Below are 18,819 nucleotides of genomic sequence, written 5' to 3'. Positions count from 1 at the left end.
AGCTCTGCCCTCTGTTACTGCTCAACAGTGGCATTTTGGTAGAAGAACGCGTTATCTATTAACAAAAGTGAAGTCTTCTTTTTGTTGTGGTACTTCTTCTCAATGCATGTTTTATTAACTTTAGGCTGTCCATAACCTTCTCTATTCCACCATTATTTGCGTTTGGACATTAGAAGCTATTTCCAGTTTGGTTTTGTTACTTGGAATATAAACTGGAGAAAATTTGATAAACTAATTTACATTTTTTATAGGAGATTTTGTGCCTTTGGATCTGTTGTAATACTCTGAGGAGGAGAAGGAGCTGAATTTTGCCTGATTCCAGTTTTCTGTGCGCTTCATAGCATGAAGTAGCATGACAAAACCAGTTCATGTGTTGCTACCTTACTACAATTTTGTGAAATAATTCACTTTATTGAAACAGAAATAGTAAGGCTGAATAATAATAATTGCTGAAGACAGAGAAACTTGCCATTTTTCCTACAAGTGTATTTTAAAATTTATGGTACCTAAACTATAAGGTTGTTTGAATCCATGTTACATCCTTGCCACACCCACAAAGTTGGATACATAAGATTTGTTCTGTTTTCAGCTCAATTCTGATTAGCCCTGAGTATATACAATGTTTGTGAGACTAAAATGCACATCTTAAGATTGGCATATTTATTCTAGTGGATATGCAGTTACAAAGAAGTGACTGCTAAACATAAGTACTGTGAATCAGATTTAATAGCAATGAAATCATTGAAGCTGATCTTTTAAAAAGTGACTTAGACTGTGTGGGAATGTTCAGTTGACTTGTTTTGATTAGATGCTTGGATTTGTGTGAAATCAATGGAACAGTTTAGTGAAACATTTCATATGTTAAAGGTAATGAACGTACTTCTAAAACTAGTTGATTACCTCCCCATCCCCAAGCAATCAAAAATCCACATAGATTTTAGCCTTAAATGAACACAGGTTTTAAATCAGCTAAGCACAAACTTCTGTTATCAATTTCAGGCAGTCTTAGTGTGGCAGTTCCAGGTTTATGTCTGTATATAATAACCTATGATGAAGCTGGTGATATATCAGTAATGTGCCGCTGTCTTTTGAACTAAATGTTATCCTGCTAACAGTTTAGCATCTTAATCTTTTTCAGACTTAGAGATTTCTCAGTACAAAGTGTTAATATAACTTTTTGAATGATCATGTAGGTGCTGTTGTATACAAAAAAAAAAAAAAAGTAAGCCTGGAAAAAGCTTCTGAATTTATCAGTTTGCATTTATCATTCAAGGTATCCATCTCGTATTGAGAAGATAGACTATGAAGAAGGAAAGATGTTGGTCCATTTTGAACGCTGGAGTCATCGCTATGATGAGTGGATTTACTGGGACAGCAATAGGTTGCGACCCTTGGAGCGACCAGCATTAAGGAAAGAAGGGCTGAAAGATGATGAAGAATTTGTTGTAAGTGGCATGTTTGTTTTGGCTTTGACTTTCTTTGGTAAGCTGTTACATTTGTTTTCCTACATTAAATCTCTCTAGGGCACAATGCTCAAGTCTTTTTAGGAAAAAATCTAAATGTTTAAAATATTAATAACTAAAATTGTTTAAAATAGGATTTTAAACCTGGAGAAGAAGTCCTAGCTCGCTGGACAGACTGTCGATATTATCCTGCAAAGATTGAAGCAATTAATAAAGAGGGTATGTATTCGTATATGATCCATCTGTAAGGACTGTTTGCATATGCTATGCTATAGCTGTAGTCCACTTTAAAAATGGCATGTACATAAAACTTCCTTTACGGCCTCAATATACTGCTGATAATATTTCTGTTCTACCAAATATAGTAAGAGATTTGATCTTTTATCTGCATGAAATTAAAAAATTGGAATGTCTCCTAGAAGATAAAATGCTGAAAGTTTCTTCAGCGATGAGAAAAATATCCTTTGCATAGTGTTATAAATATTTTGTACTGTTAGTGATTGGTTTAACTTTGCCATATTTAAATTTTCTTAATTGTTTTAGAAAATATTTTAATAGTGTTTTTAAGTTCTGTTGATTGTAGATTAATAATGGAAATGCAGAACTAAAAGAAAAACTTAGAGTAGTGCTTCACAATGGAGTGATGTTTTTTAATGAACATAGAATGAATTCAAAGTTTTTACTGTAGTTTAAACCAAATGAGCATTTGGTTGTCAATTAAATTATTTCCCTGTAGTGGTAGCTTAAACGTTGCATCAATCAATGTAGTATGAGCAAAAGTGACATGGTAGCTTAAACTTGCTTGGAATTGTGCAAGTGGACAAAAAGTGACAGTATAAAAGCAGGGGTTTTTATTTTTCTTAAAATTCTTGATCTTGCACGTAGTTAACATCAAGTTGCTCTTTTCATATAGCCTACGAAACATTTTGGTAATCACAGAGTGGTGAGGTATACTTGTTTCTTAAGAGTTGTAATGATTACATCAATCCTTTTGTAGGAACGTTCACAGTACAATTCTATGATGGTGTTATTCGATGTCTTAAGAGGATGCATATCAAATCTATGCCAGAGGATGCAAAAGGGCAGGTAAGAATATTAGGTATCTTTTTGTTAGTTCTTATATTGATTTTCGTAATACCTTGAGTCCTGAAAGCTAGTAAAAATATCATCTAGCATAAGTAGTTTTAGACTACAGTCTCTTTATTTTGGGTCCTTCATTATCTTGCTTCACCCATTTTATGGATGATGCTTATGATGCCTTGGAGTGTGCGCTGCTCTAGTAGTGTTGCCTCTATCTGAAATGTCTAGATGCTGTACACTGCTGACTAATCTTTTTCCAGAGTTTTGTCTTGCGGAGGTTACAAGCACAGGGGCATCCAGACACTTTCTTTTTTTCTTTTGTGGCCTTTCAGGAAAAAGCTTTGGCTTGCCAGTGGTCTGTGCTGGTGATTTTTTTTTTTTTTTTTTTTCCTCCTCCCTCCCACCCCCTTGGCTTATTACAGCGATAGATTTTTGCCCACATGTTCTTGTTAACATCACTGTTGTGTGGGTTTTTTTCTCCCCTGTATCAGAACTTTTAGGGGTTCAGACAGGTAAATATTAGTTTTACCTCTGATAATGTCCTTGTTGCTCTTAAAGAGGAGATGCTGAGTAGGTATGGATGCAGACTGTGAAATAGAGGATATGATTTAGTCTCTAGCTGTATCTTTACTTCCAAAAAAAAAACCCCTAAATATCAAAACTAGTTATATACTTTCTGTGAAAGTTGTATGGAGTTTATTTTGCATGATAATTCTATTTTCATAATGAATGAGAAGTAACTCCACTGAAACTACTTGAAACTCAAATATAAGAAATGTAAAAAGACTATTCTTATTTGCTCCAAATTTTCTTTGGGGCGAACAAAATTCAGATATTTCATAATTACTGTTGCAACAATCCTTATTTTGCTCATGTGACAAGGGCAGATGGAGACAAGAACTGTCTTAAACAGTTTGGTATCCTGGCCGCCGCCTCCACGTTGCAGATGGCTGCATGTTAGGGTTGAACAGCTAAGCACTGTAACACTGTGCAGGCAACATTTGCACTGTTTAAACCACCTTTCCTTAAAGAGATTAAACTGAAGTCCATATTCAGGCTACCACTGGCTTCTTGCTGCAATATTACAATAATTCTGTCAAATCAGTATATAATATTTCAATTAATATTTTCACTATGATAGTAAGTTAGGAAGCTAGAGCATTTCATTCGACTTTGTAAAAAGGAAAACTTGGTTAATGTGGTTGCAACTGGATTAAAATAGCCCTTCTGTGATAATGTCAAGAGGTCCCTTCCTCTCAGTCCTGTGCTTTTTCTAGGTAGCCATATTGTGTCTAGTCTTGAGTTATTTCTCTTAGGCCACAGGCATTTTCAGCTTAAAATGTAAAAACAGATTCAGTTGCTTACAGATGCTGGTTAGCTACCATTTTGATGTCCAGATATGCTTGGTGGCAGCCCAGCTCATCTTACAATTTCCAATTTTCTTTAGTGGTTGAGAGTGATGGCATCAGGTTCATGCATCTCAGTGGCTGAATGTAGGTAGCTTCAATGAAGTCTTCAGACAGAAAAAGTGGGCCAAACTTAACGCTTCTTGTGATGGAATTAGATTTTTCAAGGCTGTCTTTTGCAGCAAGAGAAACACCAGATATGCTTCCTGCAACACTAATTGATATTAGACTTGGCATTTCATTGTGCAAAATTAGAGATAGGCACAAAGTTCTGTAGCTTTCAGAGACAAAGCTCCTTTTTTCTCCAACATCTGCTACATCATCTTGCTATGGCAAAAATATTTGCCTTTCAAAATATTTTTGTGGTCTTTAATAATAATGTAATCTAAGATTTTGTTTGAAAATCAGTTTTCTGGAACTGAGTTTAGTCTAAGCCAAAGCCTCAAACTCAAATGAATGTTTTCAGGCTTTTACCTTATTGTTCTATGTGAAGACATTTATTTGAAATGATTTATAGCCCAAAAAAGCCAAGAATATAATTTGATTTGAGAAAGTGCAGTTGACAGATCTGACATTTCATGCCTAGCTTAAACCTGCAGCTTGTTTCTGTCTTTTTCTAAAGGAAAATAAATTTCAAGAGATTTGTCTAAGTTTAAGAAACCTCTTTAAATTCTAGAATATTAGCAAGCTTAACAATGCAAGATCTATTTTGGAAGTTATGTGCTACATGTGCAGAATTTTCATTATTCTGATGAAGAGGGATATAGACTATTTAATTCTTTGCTAATGAATATTAGTGGTAGAAAATACTTATAAAAAAAACATGTAAAAATCAAATTTTATGCAAGTATTAATATTTCAGTTCAGTCTTACTTAAAGAAAGTGCATGACTGACTGCATCTGACCAAGAAAGCAAGAGCAGTGATTATCGCCTCCAGAGTCAAATGCCTATATATGTGCCTATATTAGGCGCATTTATTTTTTCAATAAATTTAAGGATGCTGACAACAAGAGCAGTATACTATTTTCAAAAGGAAATATATTCTTTTATTTGAGCTTATTGTGTCTTAAAGAGATTGTAGACACTAACATTCAAACTCCATTTTTGAGTTGCAGACGTTTTTATAAGCCTTAGCTGTGAGGGTGGAAAGCAAAAATTTCTTTAAGAATGAAAATATTTGTGTAGTTCAATGCAGGGAGACTATGGGCTAGGTTTCTCTGCGGAGGAGCTCAAATTAATTGAAATAACACAGAAATATGGCTAAAGCAGTGCAGAGGGAAAACGAAAAAGGATGGGGGTATTGAGACTGCCCTTGTGAGAGCACGTATGAAGTATTCAGATAACTTAATTTTTCTGTTTCATGTTTTTTGTTTTATCTTCGATGTAATTAGGCGCGCGAGAGGGAGCAGATAGCGCCGGAGCTGAGATTAGTGACGGAAATCGAACCAAAAGAAGTGAGTTTTGAGGAGGGTTTTGAAGGAGAGGGAGGGGACTTGGCACCCAGGAAGAGGAAGCTGAGGAAAAAGCATGGATTTGCAATGGGGGCAGAGGAAAAAAGAAGATATGACAGAAAACAATGTGAGCCGAGATGTAGGTGGGGCAGACTGTTTAGAATCCGACAGGTGAGAGTAAGGAGTCCAGTCTTGACCAGGCATCAGACAGTCCATAGGTTGATGGTGCTTTGTGTATATGTACGTATGAGTGTGTGAGAGTTGGGATTGTGATGTGTCAGGAGAGGAAAAACAGCTGAAGCAGTAGTACCACAGAGATGCAAGAAGGTGGTGGTTGTAGGCTGGTGAAGGGAGAATGATGTGTGCCAATTCTGGAATTCACACAAGGGTTGGATTTTAGAAATGATCCTGTTCTTGCCTTCCTACTGTTGCAGGTTTAAGATTATGCAACGGAATATTTTAAAATAAAAGTCCTTTTTTTGTTTTGTTTTGCCAATTGATGTGTAAGGGTGCTGGATAATTACTACTAATTTCTTGATCGTGCAATTTCCTATGCTTTGGTTTAGTGAATCTAATCAGTATAATGACAATTTTCCAAAGTTACCATACGGTAAACGTTTGTCTTCTAGCTACAGTGTCCTGTTACTTCTCTCCTGCCAATTATCTCTGCTTACTTAAAAGATGAACTTTAGGAGGAGAAAAGGAAAAAGAAGGAAATCCAACTTATATACATTAGTGAGAAACATTCACTGTAGTGAGATACTTTGGGAAAGGGGGAAATCAGGTTGGATGTAAGGCTGGTGAAGAATTACAAAACCACAGCTGATAAAGAGCCAAAGTCGGAACACTAGGGAGAAGTAGGGAAAGGTTATCTTAGGAGAATTTTACTTTATTTCTTCATAATGTACTGCTGTTTGGATCCTGGGCTTTGGGTTTGCTGAACGCACCAGAAAAAATCCTGCTATTAAAGATTTACGAGTAGTTTATGCTGTATCTATAATACTTGGTGTCCTGCTATTGTGGTTGACAGAGTAGATACCTTACAATGGCCTTATCTAGAGAGAGATTTCAATATTCTCTCTGATTTAGTTTCCTACTGTTCTAGCTTCCCCCATTTTTTGTTAAAACTTTCTAAAAAATTCTTAAAAAAGGCAAAAACACATCTTTTAAAAAATCACATCTTTTTGAAGTAGAAATTACTGAATCCTTCAAAAGAAGTGTGGTCACCTTACCATCCCAGATGTGTTTAGGTAGTTCTCACAGGTCAGGAGCTGTGCAACTGCATAGTTGCTCAGCAGGAGTTAAAGGTTAAAAAGCAGAAATTCTCTGTGCCATTTCAATGTTTATAGGTGTTTTGCTCAGCCAGTATAAAAATGGACCCACAGTTTCCAGCCAGTTCTCTTCATTGAGTTTGATTTTTAAAAGATAATATAGGAGAAAAAGCATAAATATCACCATAAATAACATCTCTCTGCTCTGGCTTCTGAATGTTTAACCTTGTTTCATTCTTATGTGTGTCCTGCCACCCTTCGTAAGCTCCATGTCTTAAGCGAAGTAACCAAACAATTAAATAAAAAACAAAAACCCCTTTGTGTTGCAGTTACAGTTAAACCAGGATACTTAGTTCAGTGTGCCCCTTGGAGCTTGAAATCCTCATTGGAAAGCTTCCGACTTCAGGGTGCCTAGCTTGACTGAAAATGGAAAAGCTGTTAAGCTGCTTTGATGCTGGCCACACTTCCTCTTCTTCGTACTCTTATCATAAGATCCAAGCGCCAGCCGTGTTACTGATCCTCTTCATCCCTCGGCCAGAGCACAGTGCAACACTACCATCAGGTCTCCTGTCTCCCCACCAGCACAAAAAGCTCAATCCTTTTTTTGACCTGCTGCATGGGAAAGGCTCTGGATGGACCAGAGCTAATATGTGTGCTCTTTTTGGTTGGTCAAGCAAGAGGTTCATGTGGTTTTGATCGGCTCTCCAGCTAGCACTTAGATACGCTCTTCATGGCTGGCCTGGCACCAAACGACTTTGGGAGCTGCCTGTTGTGCAGCCATTCCCAAAGTGCTTCCAAACTGTTTTCCTACTAGCTAAACTGAGCATATGCATCTTGTTTTGACAGTTTGGAGATGAAACACTTCATCTTAGAGGAACCAAAACTGCTTTTGTTTCAAAGTACATAGTTTGACAGTATGTAGATGGGTACCTTGTGCGAAGCAGTGAATGGTATGTTGAGCTTTGTAAAAGGAAAAGCATAATACAGGAAAAAGTAACACTTCTGTAATTTGTATTATGCTCTCCTCATACATTAAAGAAGGCAAAGAAACCTCAGTAGAGCAGAAATTTGAAAGATTTATAGAATATACTGAGTGGAGGAAAACTGTGTTTTGTATGAAACAAGATTTATAAAAATGAAGGTACTTTAGGTATCTCATATGATAACATAACAATAAGGAAACAGCCCAGGATAAAATATGGTTTAAAGTTGAAAGGAAATTTTACTATTTTTAAAGCACTCATGCAAAAAACAGACAAAAAATGAGAGTTCTTATCAGTTTTTTTGTTTTTTGTTTTATATATATATTTGGTGCAACAAACCTAGAACACTTTTGGAGCCAAATCTCTGTGGTAAATTAATTGTTCTTCAAAAACCCATTCAGATACTTAATACTTACTGGTGGAACATAAACATTGCTCTTGGTTTTTATATCACATAAAATTTCTCCATGGAGCTTGATGTTACAGAATATTTAAAAAATATATTTTAATAAAAGGGATTGAGCCAAATTTCTTGTAATCGGATTGATCCCTGACACTCAGGAGACATCAGGTCTGATTACTCCAGACTAATGGAAAGAGCTTGGCTTGGCCTCTGGAGGTGTTTAGTTCTCTCCCTTGACTATAGGGTGATTAGAGACTTCATTTACGTTTCTAAGGTTAGATGAATTTGGCTCTAGGTTCTCCTCTTTATTCCCTGGATGTTTGTGTATGGTCAAATTAACCATTTTCCAAATGGTATTCTTTAATTACCTTAAATGTGGATTGTGAAATTCAGTTGTTATAGAGAGCTTTATTGAAATTGTTGAATAAACCGTGGAAGATAAAATACAGAAAGAATGCTATCTGTAGTTACTGTGAAAACACGGGTATATTTATAAAAGCTTTGTCAGTGCTCTGTGAATGTGATTCAGGAAGAGCTCTGTCCATATGTCATGCAGTTATCTGGACCATGCTTAAAGTTGATTGTAGTTTTGAACAGTAGTTAAATTTGAGCTACAGTGAAATTGATGTATGTCACAGCTAGAAAGGTAATAAAGTCAGTGGTTTGTTTGGGTTTGGGAGCTCTTGAGTTTCTAAATCTGTAAGACATAAAAGAGGTAGTAGGGAACTAGTGCAGCTAGAGTTATGTATGCAGTGTCCTTTTGAAGTTTTTTTTTTTTCCCTTGCTCTTTATCCCCATGGCATACTGATAATACTTCAAGTTTATATAGGCAATTTGGGAAACTCATTTTGCCACTCCTTGAGTACTAGCCATAAAACTATATTCAACTGCTTTGGAACATTTCTAGATGAAATTGCACTGGGTTTATAAATATGTTTTATTCGAGTCTCAAACTGTTTTTAATACTTGCCTTTTTTCCTTTTTGGAGGATTGGATAGCTTTGGTCAAAGCTGCTGCTGCAGCAGCAGCCAAGAACAAAGCAGGAAGTAAACCTAGAACCAGCGCAAACAGCAATAAAGATAAAGAGGAGAGAAAATGGCTAAAAGTTCCTTCAAAAAAGGAAGAAACTTCAACCTCTACAATCATGCAGGAAGTCCAAAAAAAGGAAGAGGAACCTACATCTAGTGACACATTTGGTAAAAACAGATTCTATAAAAGATGAAATAGCACTGTTAATTGATTAATTTAATAAATTATTTAATTAAATACTGTTAATCAGATAGGAAACTTTTTTTCAGTGAAATCTAGTTGGGTCAGCAGTTACTCCTATTGCCTTTTTGCAAAACGTAGGTTTTCGAATGACATTATTGTGCATTCTGGTTCCAATACCTGGATCTTCTGTTAACTGTGAGATACTACTAGATATTGTTTAAGATAGCTTTTCCAATATAGATGATGTTTCCATATTCAGGGATAGTTGAAACTCTATTTCTGGGTTGATCAAAATTTGTTTATTTTAATAGTCTGTTACTGTATTTCTCATAATACCGAGTAAAAATTGCAATTTTATAGTAGTTTGCATCTAATGCTTCAATTTATAGTGCTGTAAATCTTTAGAATGTGTCCATTTCATTTTTTAATAACCATAAACATTTTTGTAATTGCTGTATTCTAACAGCAGTTCTGATATAGTAAAATATTTTGGTTTTGTTAAATATTTATTAAATGTGAACTTACTAGATTTCTCTCTTGTTTAACAGTAGGTTTTCCTGTAGTGGATGTTCCAAAGATGGCCTTTGTGCAGGCAGAGAACACGTTATCCCACAAGAGGAAAAGTAATCTAGGCAACTCGTTTCAGGCAAAGAGAGCTCGTCTTAACAAGATCACTGGTAAACTTCCTTTGTTGTTTTTTAGATATTTGTTCCTTTTTAATGTATTGAAATACACATGCTTACATATAAGGTACTCAAGTAGATCAATAAAAGCACATTCATCAGGCAGATATTAACTACAGGCTCTTGTTTGGAATTTTAAAGCAATATAGAAGTGATAATAAAATCAAATTTGTTTGTAAATTCAAAGAAGGGTCTCTGACTTGACTTGTATTTTTAGTTTTCTAGGAAGATAACAATTCTGAACTGATCAATTTCTTGCATATGTGTGGGTTGTTTTTTTTAACTCCAACTGCTCCATTTCTCCATTATCTGGTGAATTTGGTGTTTGCACAAGTTCTTAACAGAGTCATGAGTTAGATATCACCACTGTAAATTATTACTGTCATTGGTTTGGGAAAATCAAACATTCTATTCCAGTTTGTCATAAAGTAAAACAGTTGCTGAAAGGAGTTTGCAGTATGTCATTTGAAAGTATAATGCCTAGATATTAATTGAAACAAAGAAGAGCTAAAAGGGTTTGGCAGTATCCAAAGCATCTGTTCCTTATGTTTATTACTCAAGGGTATTAAAGGAAAACATATATAGAGCTATAAAATACTTTTTTTTTTTTTTTTTTAAGTTGAAATCCCAGAATCATAGAATGGTTGAGGTTGGAAGGGACCTCTGGAGTTCTAGTCCAACCCCCCTATTCAAGCAGCGTCAGCTAGAGCACATTGCCCAGGACCCTGTCCAGATGGCTTTTGAATATCTCCAAGGAAGGAGACTCCACAACCTCTCTGGGCAACCTCTTCCAGTGCTCTGTCACCCTCACAGGGAATAAGTTTTTCCTTGTGTTCAGATGGAACTGTCTGTGTTTCAGTTTGTGCCTGTTGCCTCTCATCCTATCAGTGGGCACCACTGAAAAGAGTCTGGTCCCATCCTCTCGACACCCTCCCTTCAGATACTTGTACACGTTGATAAGATCTCCTCTCAGCCTTCTCTTCTCCAGGCTGAACAGTCCCAGCTCTCTCAGCCTTTCCTTACATGAGAGCTGCTGTAGTCCCTTAATCATTTTATTAGCCCTTTGCTGGACTCTCTCCAGTAACTCTGTCTCTCTCTTACGTGTTTTATTCCAAAATTTAATAGGAATTTACTTAGATAAATGTGGAGAAATCATTTCAATTTGTATCCCTCCTCCACCCCTTCCTAATAAGCAAATTGTGTTGCCAGCATTGGCCCATCAGTATTTAGGATGAGGTAATATGTTTGTGCCTGTACTGGGAAAGTATCAGGGCACACTTCAAAAGCTAGAGGAAAAAAGTTGTGAAGCTCCTCTTTAAGAGGTCTCTTGGACATAAAGCAAGAAAGAAATGCATTCCTCTCATATTTCTAATAAATAAAACTTAGTATGAAGTCTGACAAACTGTTTTGTGCTAAAGATGAGATTTTTGCTAGTAGATACAGTAGTTAGGTCATTCATATAAAAAGTCAGAGTTATTTCTATAAGGCAAAAAGAACCTTATTTACTAAACTGCATGATGAGTTTTTGCAGACTTGTTTCTGCTGAGACCTTTTGTAAGTCAGCAGCTGAGAACATTTAGTAAGTTTTCTTATGAGTGTGGTTCTGTTTCAATCTCTTTCAATTGGTGTTTTCAAACTAAAGGAGTAAACAAATGAAATGGGTCAGTATGGAGCATGGTGTGAAGATAGTGCTCTTTATTTAAAAATAAATAAATAAATCAGTCTCCAGAATTTCCTTTCCTGGAAGGTTTCCTCTTTTGTCTTGAGTTTGGTTAATGGATGACTGATCACTTCAGTCTCATTTCTACTCTCCTTTGCTCATACTGCTCTCTCCCTTCATTAAGTCCCAACCTAATTGCTGCTGAGCAGCAGGAGGATAAGTTGTAGCAGAAGATACCAAAACCAGTTGAAAAGCCTGTAGTTCCAGAAACGGTATTTTTCTGTGCTTATGGAAAGATCCTGCTGTCCTAAGGAGTGTTGTGACAATAATCGCAAACGGACTCTCATAGACCAAACTGATTAATTAGACAACGTAATGCTGCAGCTGTTGTTATCTTTCTAAAAACAGTTTCTATTTGTCTCCATGAAAACTTACTCTACTAATTGAAGTGTTATGTTACCTTTCAGTGAAAGGGAATTAATCTTTTAATTCCAAGACAAAATTTGTCATACTTGGCAGTTATTTTATATATTGAACTGTTTTCAAACCAGCACCCTACTTTTGCAGATCATACTGTAATTTTTGTTTATTGCTACACAGAATGATGGAGTATTTTGAAAATGTAACTGCTGATGATCACACTTCCTCTTGCTATGTGCTAATTTCTTATGCTTGAACGTTATATACTGTATTTTTTTGTCTCTAGCATGAGTTTTACTTCTTGATTTGAAGGAAGGCTAGGGATATGCTTATGATGGGTGTAACCATCAAAATGGCTACAAGAGAATAATAAAGCATTGTAGCTGTTAGAAAACATTCACTTACCGAATGTCTTATAGCTATATTGGGGAAGTAAAAGTAGAGCAAATTGGGCTGTAGGAGGCTGTTTGAAGGGAACTCTTTTTGAATTTAAATTCAGCGTTCAGTATTTGTTCATTGAATGTTCATTCATTCTTCCTGCCTGCTGCAAGGGCAGCAGCTGCACCTGGTGTTCTTCGCTCACCAGGTAACAAAATATTGCTCAGTTTTTTTGCTGCTGCTGCTGCTACCACTGGCTGAAATTACGTTTCCAGAAGGTGAAGGTTACCTTTGGTTAAGAAGATAGTGCTGTCTCTCTCCAACTAGTTTTTGCCTCTGTTGAAATGCTTGCTTCCACATCTCCCACTACAGTATTACCTAAAAGAACAATTAATATATGCAGCGAGCTAACAGAACAAAATACTTGTTCTGTTTCACTATGCTGCATCATGCTTTTTGTTTCTTACATACTGTTACTGACCAGGGATGGTCCACTGGTAGTCCTGGTGCATGTAGGGTTGTCTTCTACAGGCGTGGTGTTTGGTTAGCAAGATACCTCATGGGAAGAAGGAAATAAGGAGGGCTGTATATTCACAGGTCTGCCAGAATTTAGGTCAATTTTGTGGTTGCACTTTCTGAACCCTGAACTTCTAGGTATATATATTAAAAACAAAACAAAAAAAACTCTTAAAGTAGATAAATGAGTCATTATAACTTGAGATGTGTTTAAGCACTCTCAGATAGAAAATTGTCTTCAGATTTATGTTTGTTCAGACAGTATTTTTCGTTCATCTGGGAATATTTTCAAGAATCAAGAGTTTCAGGAGTCAAGCAATGGGTGCTTTCTTAATCTGTTTTTTACATTGGGGGTTTTTGTTACTGCAGACATGAAAATGTAAAGAAAGCCCTTCAGAAAAGTAGCCCTACCTTATGCATACATGTCTTCAAATGTGTGCAGTATCGCCCCAAGTGTAATGATCTATTTCATTTTTCTGCAAAGGTTAGATACAGGACAGCACAGAAGTGATTTTTTTTTTTTAAGAAATCTTTGTTACTGAAATTCTGATAGTTTTTAGAATCTGTCTGTAGAACCACAAAAGCTGCATTCTAACCTGTATCTCATTGTCTAATATATAAAAAAATATTTCACTTAATTTTGAAAATTATTTCATGTTTTGTGACAGTGGTCAAAATAAAGAACATGTATAAATCAAGTCAGAGAATTAAGAAAGATAATTAGAGTTGCAAAGGTTAATTTGCATGCAAGAGCATCTTCTTTTATGAAATCCAATGCAGAATTAATCTTTCCAGATAATATATTAATATCCTTGGGCTAAGTAAGTTTCTGCTTTGAAGTTAACTTATTTCTTTAGCTGCAAAATCATAGTACTTTGCACCTCTTGTTATGAAGATGGTCTTCTGAAAAAGTTTTTTAAAACATCTGCTTCCCAATAAACTGAAGCATGACTTAATCTAACAGAAAAAGTAAATGAAAAAAAGTGACTAGTAATTCTTGTGAAACGCTGAAAAATTTGACAGCTCTCTAACAAAATATCACACCTTTTTTTTTCTGGACTTCCCCCCCTCCCCCCCCCCATCCTCAATATTCTAAGCACTTTTGCCTTATGGGAACATGTTGAAGCCCAGAAAGGGGGAGAGGAATAAAAGGATTTCTCAAAAATTTGTTTAAGGATTATCAGCTTGGTTTTAAAGCCCAAGCACTTCACAATAGTGAGGCATTATTTTATGACTGTTGGTTTGATTTTTTATTTATTTATTTATTTATTTATTTTTTCCATCTTGCTAGTGGAAGTGCCAGAGAAGTACCTCTCATGACAGTTCGCCATCATGGGAACATCCTAAAACTTGTTTCTTCCAATTTACCACATTTAGCTTTGTGTGGAGCTGTTTCAGAAAGAATTATATGGGAAATGCAAACACTTCATGTTTCTTCTCTCATCCTCTTGTTCTGTTTTCCACAAATCCTCCTCACAAGCTTTTTCTAAATAAAAATCTCTGCAATTTTTCTCCTAAGGTTTATTGGCATCCAAAGCTGTTGTTGCGGATGGTGCTGAAAAAAAGGAAGGCAACAAAGAAACAGCTCCAGTCCTGGAGCAGGTATGAAATGGTAGAGTTTGATTCTTTTGCAAGGTTCCCACTGGAGTGTGCCCTGGAGGTGTAGAACCTACAACACTAAAATTTGCCCCTTCATATGTAACAGGGAACTGAAACTCAATCTTATGTTTACATTTCCTCATAGCCAGATGTATGGATTTTAATTGTCTCAAACCACAGAATTAACTTGAGTTTCAGTTATGAGCTTTCATATCAGAAAATAAACTAACAAAAAAACAAAAGCAAAAAGTCACCATGCAGCAAAAATTAGGAGACCAGTTTCCCAAGGTCCAGTTTTATAGCTGTAATTATGACCATGACTGGCTAGGAGAAGACCCTTACACAAATCTAATTTGTGTTTGAAACAGGGTTTTTTGACATCAAGTCAAACTTCTTTTGTAAGAAGTTTCTTTTATATTGTAAGAATTGGTGTTGTAGACTGTTTGTGTTTTATGAACTGCTCAATGAGCCATACATTTTGCTAGGGTGTGTATTTTAATAAATACAAAAAAGAAACTTTTAAATAATGTTAAGGGTCTGACTTTTAAATCTGCATATTCGCAGGACCTAAAGGCTGCTACTTTGTCTTTGGCTTATTCCACTGCGTTCAGGCATTGCTTGACTCAGCTGTGCATTATTGTGCATATTAAAAGGGCTGAATGCTTAAGCACAATAAAGCAAGCTAAGGATGAAAAGTAGTCTTGATGCTGGACATCTTTGCTTTGCATTGGTTTTAATCAGAGCCTTAACGTAGTTTTAATACGGCTTTTTTGTATTCATTTTCATTCATTAATAGCAGTGTTTAAATAAAATAGCCTTGCTTCATGCACTTCTTAAAAGAGCACTTCTGTTCTTAAGCCCCGGCACACTCTATAAGCAGTCCCTACCCCAAACTTCTTTTAATATTTTGGTTGTACTGGTTCTTTAGAGCTGATATAATTGCGTTGCTGTGTTTTTTCCATTGATACCACATTGGATGCGAGTGCTGTCAATGGAACGTTATTTTCTGTTTTTAATGCTGTCACTGTAACGGCTAACTGAGCCACTGCGGTGTCAATGCATTGACTGATATTTTGCATAAAGGTTTACAATGTATTGACATGACATTCCATTTCTCAAATTTTTGCATATTAAAGATGCTATGATTTTTTGCTATTGTGTGTAATATTTTCAATGTGCAAAAAACTGTGAAATGGCTGAGAGCATGTTGTTTCTGGAGGGATCATTACAATGTAAATCTTACCTTGAAGAATCCCATTAAGATGAATGGGACTTTGTGGTTTACATAGACTGTGTATGCAACAGTATAAACTACAGTGCATATTTATTAAAACCTTTTTGTTATTTCTTAGACTTAGTAACTCAGCTGTTTCTGTTTTGTTGATTAGAAATAAAAATACAGATGTCTCTGTCACTGTTTACATGCTAATGGTCTGAAAAACCTCATTTTTTGGAAATATTAGTTAAGCTCTTTTAAAGAGGCATCTAAAATCCCAAACTCTCGTTTTTCTTCCCTTCTGTCTAAAAACAGAAATCCCCCAAATATTTAAATGATTAACTTGGGGGGGGAATTATGAGCTTGAAGCTTTTCTTCACTAAGTTCCTGCCCAAATTCAAATTAAAATGGCCAAGTTATAGAATTCCCAAAAGATTCTTCCAATAGCAAAGCTGACAGCCCTTAATTAGAGGTTTTGTCTGCTACTGCTATAAAATTAGATGGGTAAAATATCTTGAGATTTTTTTTTTAATAATGTAATACAGAACATGGTAGAAGTATTCAGCCCAACAGCCAGAAACTTACTTTGCTGATGGAAGTATATTTTATTTATATATTTTTTTTTAGTTTACGATTGTCTTAAACCCGAAACCTCAGACAATTAGGTGCAGATACAGTAGTATATTTAACTGTATTAGGGTATGTCATGCTATATTTCCTTTTGACCAAGACTGCTTAGATGAATAGCATTAAGTCTTTAAGGTTTTTAATGTTAATTTGTCCTGTTAAAAGGTTAAGCACCTTATCAAAATATTAATTTAATTTTTTAATCTTGTTTAAATAACTTTGTAATTTGAAAGTAATGGATGCTGTAGTAATGTCTTTCACATCTGTGAAGATGAACAATAAAATTGTTTATTTACAAGTTATGGCTCTAATTAATTTCTGGTAATACCTCTTATAACCAGCATAGGTATACTCTACAGTTCATGGAATATTTTATTTAAATGAATAAAGTGCACTTAATACATGTGTATAATGGAGTTATTCAAGATAGTACTGATGTCTGCTGAATGGGACATTTTGCACCGGATCTTTATATGGTACTTCCAATAAGCTATTCATATAGCATTCAAGGGTGCCTTTTTTGCGTACATAGGATGTGCATTTATGTTGGTTTCCCCTGGAACTTTCCATGTTCCAGTGGAAAATGAAGTTGTTACTTATACCAAAAAAACTGAATAATACCCTCGAGTCATCAGAGGTGTGACATTTCTGTTCAGTTTGGATAAAGTGGTGCACATATTCTAGAAATACCTTTCTACTTTGATAATTATGGTTTTATTAGATGATACTGTGCTGTGTGATATAACTGGGACAAGAGAGAGGACAGATCTAAGAAATTGCATTCGGATATTACAGTTTTGCATTACTGGGCAAGTTGCAACACCTGCACAGCTTATCCAGTAAAATAGGAAGGACTTCCTTCTAGCTAAAAATACAATGCTAATGTCTGTCAATGCATGTGAATTGTATAAAAATAATACTTCATTATGTGTGTTAAGAAAAAGGATGACAACTGGTGTTATTGGGAAGTTGCATCATATGTTCTTTTTTTTCCAAAAAGTGTCTTAACTCTGTATCTGCTCATTTTCCCCCCACGGTTAGCAATCTAGTTAACCCTGTGGTGCTAGAAGTTGTGATTTCTTCATGTGTTTACACAAGCACATTATGTGGTGAAATCCAGACTCCCAGCACTGAAAGGGGTTGTGTGAGAGCGTGTTCAATATTTGGGAGTTTTTTAATTGTTTTCAGACTTTCCTTAAAGGAGCATTGTCAACTTTTTCAGTTTCTTCTCCGAAAGTGAAATTTGTCTTAAACATCTAATTAAAAACTAAAAGTTTTCTAACTTTTAACAGTGTTCTCTAAATTATTCTTTGACTCCATCGATGGTGCTGCCACCCTGAATATAAAAGAGACAAACTAAAAAAAAAAAAAAAAAAGATTTTGGTAGGCTTTCTGAATGGGGATATAAGCAAATAGCTTTGTTTTCAGGCTTTTTGTAGATATTTCAAATAGTGAGAAAAGAAGGTGTTCTGAATACTGAAAATAATTGACAGTGCCCCTTTAAAACATGAGTTGACTGTGATACATTTGAATCTATTTTTCATTTGAACTGAAAATATTAACTGTTGCTTTAAAATGTGTTTTGAATACTAAAGTTGCTTTAAAAGATCAAAGTAGAATACAAGAACTACAGTGAAGAAACTGAAATAAAAGTATCAATTTTTTATTATTTATTCAGGAGATTTCACCTAAACCACAAAGTCAGAAAAAAAATGAAGCTGATATTAGCAGTTCTGCCAGCATTCAGAAACCTGCACTGTTATCCTCAACTTTGTCTTCAGGAAAGGCTCGCAGCAAGAAATGCAAACAAGAATCTGGAGATTCTTCTGGGTGTATAAAGCCCCCTAAATCACCACTTTCCCCAGAGTTAATACAAGTCGAGGATTTGACGCTGGTCTCTCAGCTTCCTTCTTCTGTGATAAATAAAACTAGTGAGCACAGACATTTTAAAAAATACCGTAATTACTTATAGTCATAAGATATAAAGAAAAATATTTTTGGTTGTAAATCAATGTTGCTTTTAAAAATGAATCTGCTTTTAAAAATGAGTCTGCTTTAAAAAAAAAAAAAAAAGAAAAGAAAAGTCAAAGTGGAGAATTAGGGATAGCTCAATATTTTAAAAAGTCAAGTCACATACTAAGGTGTACGAATTACTCTTCCAGTACTCTTCTGGCTTTTAATGGTTGAGTTCTAGTACAGTTTAAATCTCCACATTAATAGTAACAGTGATACAGGAAAAATCAAACCTCTCCTCTGAAGGGGCCTGATTCATTAAAAAGAAAAGACATGCTGCTTGGTCATGGATCTTTCCCTTTCTGAGAAATCCTGCTTTCAGCAGACTGAGATGCTGTACCTATTAACTGCAGTATTCCATGCCTTATGTAATATTTTCTCCAAATATGACGTGGGAAAAAAAAAAGACGAGTTCAAGATCTGTGGTGAGGAAATGA

At 35.4% G+C, this 18,819-nt stretch overlaps 1 protein-coding gene across 9 annotated transcripts in view; it reads left to right on the top strand.

Annotated features, from left to right (window-relative positions):
* Nucleotides 1-18,819, top strand: part of PHF20L1 (PHD finger protein 20 like 1) — a 57,809-nt gene that overhangs the window by 8,659 nt on the left and 30,331 nt on the right. For 7 of the 9 annotated variants that reach the window (XM_067290146.1, XM_067290141.1, XM_067290145.1 and 4 more), the window contains 8 exons: nt 1,274-1,445; nt 1,598-1,682; nt 2,461-2,549; nt 5,342-5,404; nt 9,047-9,254; nt 9,819-9,947; nt 14,447-14,529; nt 18,048-18,300. In XM_067290146.1, the coding sequence (XP_067146247.1) occupies nt 1,274-1,445; nt 1,598-1,682; nt 2,461-2,549; nt 5,342-5,404; nt 9,047-9,254; nt 9,819-9,947; nt 14,447-14,529; nt 18,048-18,300 (1,082 nt within the window). The remainder of the gene's footprint in view (nt 1-1,273; nt 1,446-1,597; nt 1,683-2,460; nt 2,550-5,341; nt 5,405-9,046; nt 9,255-9,818; nt 9,948-14,446; nt 14,530-18,047; nt 18,301-18,819) is intronic. The other 2 variants (XM_067290142.1, XM_067290147.1) reach the window with 1 other exon arrangement.

Source organism: Apteryx mantelli, chromosome 2 (genome assembly GCF_036417845.1).
Source record: "Apteryx mantelli isolate bAptMan1 chromosome 2, bAptMan1.hap1, whole genome shotgun sequence".
NCBI lineage: Eukaryota > Metazoa > Chordata > Aves > Apterygiformes > Apterygidae > Apteryx > Apteryx mantelli.
This window is presented reverse-complemented; position numbering and strand designations above follow the sequence as displayed.